General features: G+C 42.4%; 1 protein-coding gene across 1 annotated transcript in view; it reads right to left on the reverse strand.

Annotated features, from left to right (window-relative positions):
* Positions 1-577, reverse strand: part of LOC120037244 (GTPase IMAP family member 4-like) — a 40,989-nt gene extending 40,412 nt beyond the window's left edge. Inside the window, exons 1-2 of the mRNA XM_038983417.1 lie at positions 556-577; positions 1-369 (exon numbers count right to left, since the gene is read on the reverse strand). The exon at positions 1-369 is cut by the window's left edge and continues 334 nt beyond it. Coding sequence (XP_038839345.1) covers positions 1-369; positions 556-577 — 391 coding nt within the window. The remainder of the gene's footprint in view (positions 370-555) is intronic.
* Positions 578-1,334: the final 757 nt, after the last annotated feature.

The following is a 1,334-nucleotide window of genomic DNA, read 5'->3' on the forward strand; positions in this document are numbered from 1 at the left end:
TGAATAACACCATGGTGTAACTCAAGGCCTCCTCGCCAAAGTTTTTCTGGATCCATGACAAAGTATTCCTGTCTTCCTGTGTGAATCTCTCCAGCCTGATAACCAGAAGGAACACATGGGGGCCCGGAGAAGTGAGAGAGATGCACCTTCTCATTTCCTCATTCAGTTGTTCTTCAGTCAGTGTTGTGCTGTAAATACCAGGAGTGTCAATCACAGTGATGCTCCTCCCCTCCACCTCTCTTTTCCCCAACACACTCTTCCCTGCTCCAGTCTCCTCTCTAAACACCTCTCTCCCCAGGATGGTGTTTCCTGTTGCACTCTTCCCTGCTCCAGGCGTACCCAGCAGAACTATCCTCATGTTGGTGGAATCTGTTGTGGGACCAGTTTATCAAAGGACATAAAGCATGTTATGTCATCAAACCTCCTGAATGATCAGTAGACACACAATACTGTAAGGCAATGTGACAGGTATGAACAGGCCAAAACATAACCTCAATATAGTTTTTTTTGTTTATTCAAAGGCAACACTTAAGTGAACTACAAACTAACACGTACCTTTGCTGCATGTTGCCGGCATCTTGTCTTGTGGTCAGATGAGAATAGATGAAAAAAGTCCAGCAAGTTCCGCTGTAGAATCTGATTATTGCCCGTCTTGGACTGCTGAGGTAACAAATGTATTATACACAATACACAAAGGTGTTGCTGCTTGGCATCTCACATCTCTCTCTCTCTATGACAGCAGAACAGCGATTCCTGGAAATCACAGACTAGAAAAGAAGAGGAGGAGTTATGCAGATGAGGTGTTTTTCCTATAACTATAGCGACCTGTACCTGAAGAAGGGCAGAGTACTGTACATGGTTACATACATTCCTGCCATGCCAGTGTCTAATTGGGGGAAGTCGGCACACAGCAGTGATGGCCCTGATGAATCATCTGTGCTTTGTGGTGACTTTAGTGTTATTCTGGTGTTAAAGGGGCAGTCTGTGATTGGTACATAAACCAAAATATTAGCGATATATGACCGACCGGCTCGATCTTATGTAAAAAATAAAAATAAAAATGAAATTATGTTTTTTACATTGGATAAAGGTAGAGACTCAGAGCTAGAAAATACTATATCATACACTGCATTTGAGGGACAATGGGAAAGTAATCCTGCTTTCAAAGTTGATAAACTTGTAAAATCACTTTTGAGAAAATGGCCCTTGAATGTTTTGGTGCACATACTGGAAAGCTCCTCTTTGTCTACACCCATTCAGAATCGTTCACAGCCTATTAAACTTTAACCCCACCTATCTCTTTAAGGACTCACATGTGAGACCTTGTACTAAAC

Source organism: Salvelinus namaycush, unplaced genomic scaffold (assembly GCF_016432855.1).
Source record: "Salvelinus namaycush isolate Seneca unplaced genomic scaffold, SaNama_1.0 Scaffold165, whole genome shotgun sequence".
Classification (NCBI taxonomy): Eukaryota; Metazoa; Chordata; class Actinopteri; order Salmoniformes; family Salmonidae; genus Salvelinus; species Salvelinus namaycush.